The 2,634-nt window shown below is 34.3% G+C and overlaps 1 protein-coding gene across 1 annotated transcript in view; it reads left to right on the forward strand.

Moving 5' to 3' along the window:
- LOC110028400 (putative lipase YOR059C) overlaps positions 1–2,170 on the forward strand; it is a gene marked incomplete at its 3' end in the record, with an annotated part of 6,041 nt that extends 3,871 nt beyond the window's left edge. The window contains 5 exon segments of the mRNA XM_020730236.1: positions 113–379; positions 1,294–1,454; positions 1,534–1,589; positions 1,905–1,957; positions 2,038–2,170. Coding sequence (XP_020585895.1) covers positions 113–379; positions 1,294–1,454; positions 1,534–1,589; positions 1,905–1,957; positions 2,038–2,170 — 670 coding nt within the window.
- Between the last annotated feature and the right edge of the window lie 464 nt (positions 2,171–2,634).

Genomic DNA, 2,634 nt, shown 5'->3' on the forward strand with positions numbered 1-2,634 from the left:
ACTTATATATATATATATTTGTTACATGAGATCCAAAAGTGTTCTTTTTGATCTTCTGTAATTTCATTTATCTTCAAAAAATTCTTATTGATAATTCATCTCCTATTGTCAGGTAAGTTTATTTGTAAAACGGAGGCCAGCTCTTCAAAAGATATCCTTTGTAGGGCATTCCCTTGGTGGGTTGGTAGCAAGATATGCTATTGCTAGATTATATGAAAGAGGTGACATTAAGGATTGCTCTACTGAGAATGGGAGTTGTAAGTTTCAGCAATCTGATGAACCTTCTGAACAAAATCTCGGAGGAAAGATTTCTGGGCTGGAGCCTGTAAATTTCATCACATTTGCTACACCTCACCTTGGCTCTAGATTCCACAAACAGGTGAACTTTCTAGTTCAATTTCAATTTTTGTGTACTTTGTTAGATATGACTCATATCTAGGGAGATGGAGTTTCTTCTGAAGAGGTGTGACTCCTGGTGAAAAGGAGTGTCTCTTGGAATAAAGGGGGTTGGGAGGAGCGAGGGCGTGATTGTAATTGTGTAATTTTATCTGAGGGTTTGTATATGTCTATTTATATGTGAAACCCTATGGGATGTATTGTAACTTCTCTGAAATAGTGAAACCGCCGCTCGCTCCCGAGGACGTAGGCAATTCTTTGCCGAACCTCGTTAAATCTCTGTGTTCTTCTTCTAATTTGTGTCGATTCCTGTTTTATTCCGCTGCAATTTCCACAACATATTTTTGTACACATTGAAATCACGGATCACTGCAAATGAGCTTTTCTTATTTTATTTTGATGTTTTCTTCCATTAATGTGATTTTCATAGAACATAGCCAAGATGCTTGACATGTTTTTTCTGGTTTGTCCTATTTTGAATATCTCTTTTCTTTAGTCTGAGTTTTGAGTGAGGTCAAAAAACTATGGTTTGCTTTTAAATTTTGATAACTTTTTCATTGATGGAAAAGTGGGTTGGGATATGTAATAACAGTTTAACTCAATCAGAAGTGTCTGGCTGAACTTCTAATTTCTATAGCAATTAATGTTAAATGATCTATCCAGAGTGAGCAGCGCATAAAATTATTTTGCTTTTTGAATAACTTTGACCATTCATGTCTTCTTTGGCTAAACTTGGTTTGAGTATTTTAATGTTAGTTTTTTTTGCTCAAAATCAAACTTGATCATATGTCTTGAAATTCTTAATGACTCCTAAGCTTGCTTAAGCCTTGGAGATTGTTTTTTATTTAAATCCATTAATCAACGCAATTAGTTTGTAAAATTGTTTTTTAATTGCAGATTCCCATGCTTCTTGGTTCCTATGCATTGGAAAAGTTGGTGTTTCGCATTTCCGGTATTGCAGGGAGATCAGGGAAACATCTCTTCCTCAAAGATCATGACGAGGGAAAGCCCCCTCTTCTTCTCAGGATGATCACAGACTCTGGAGATCTAAAATTCATGTGGGACTTCATAACTGATGATTATTGTTCAGCAAAAACACTTAGTGGATATCATTATTAAATTATATTTCTTTTACAGTTCTGCGTTGCGATCATTCCATCGACGAGTTGCTTACTCAAATGCTCGCTATGACTGTATCCTAACATTTAAAATGCACATAATACTGATATGTTAAGTTTTTAGCAAAGATTGGGCCATCTTAGTCTTCCTTTGATAAATTGTTATGATTTTATTGATTAGTAAGTCGTGATTACTTTCTAGGAGATGGATGAACTTATTATAATGTTTCCTTGTCCGTAAATTCAAACATGGAGCATAAATCTCCATTGTGCATTCACAATAAAATCATAAATTAGGCACAGCTTATCTTTTAGAAAAACAACATTTAAACCGAATGCATAGTTACAATAGTAGTTTTGTTGCTATGATCAGTACTTAACTATTCTTAGTTATTGTGGGATGGAAGACGTCGTCAATCCGCCGTCAGCATGAGCTTCCAAAGGTAAGTATCTGTAGTCTCTGCATTGCTAAGTTTCTTGTGGCCATCTTATGTAAGTCTTTCTTTTTGCCGCTTCAATCCAGCCCAACAATTTTACAAAGGATTCAAAATATCCTCATGTTGTTTTTGTGGAAAAGCCAAAGAATACTGATGTGAAACAAGATGGTTTTATAGAGTCAATGATTTATGATCCAAAATCTGCCGACGAAATGGAAGGTTTGTCATAAATTTTTATACTCTTAACTGCCATTCTATGTCAATCTAATATCATTTTTATATTGAATTTTTAGCTGATGCAAATGTAAAAAATTAGGCTCATTGAACCTGAAAATTGTGTGCATTGGTTTTGTTTTTGTTTTTTTAATTTTATTTCTAGTTATTTTATAGTAAATATGCTTGTGATAAATGTGCCTTTGAGGAGGTGTGACCTCTATTGGTATGATTACATTGATTAATTTCATTTAGTTTCGTAAGTTGTGTTGATTAGTGCTTCTCTCATTACCAAGTCATCTATTTTCAGTTCCCTGTTATAGTACCTCATTAATTTTAATACAAGTTCCGATCTCCTCTCTGTTTCTAGCCTTTGAAATTCATGTTGGTTTCGGCATTTACACTGCGGCCAGGTGTGTTTTTGTGTTTTGTTATTATCCTCCAATATATAGTTTCTGTCGAAAAACAAA

The sequence above is a fragment of the Phalaenopsis equestris genome, unplaced genomic scaffold (assembly GCF_001263595.1).
Source record: "Phalaenopsis equestris unplaced genomic scaffold, ASM126359v1 Scaffold000002, whole genome shotgun sequence".
Taxonomy (NCBI): domain Eukaryota; kingdom Viridiplantae; phylum Streptophyta; class Magnoliopsida; order Asparagales; family Orchidaceae; genus Phalaenopsis; species Phalaenopsis equestris.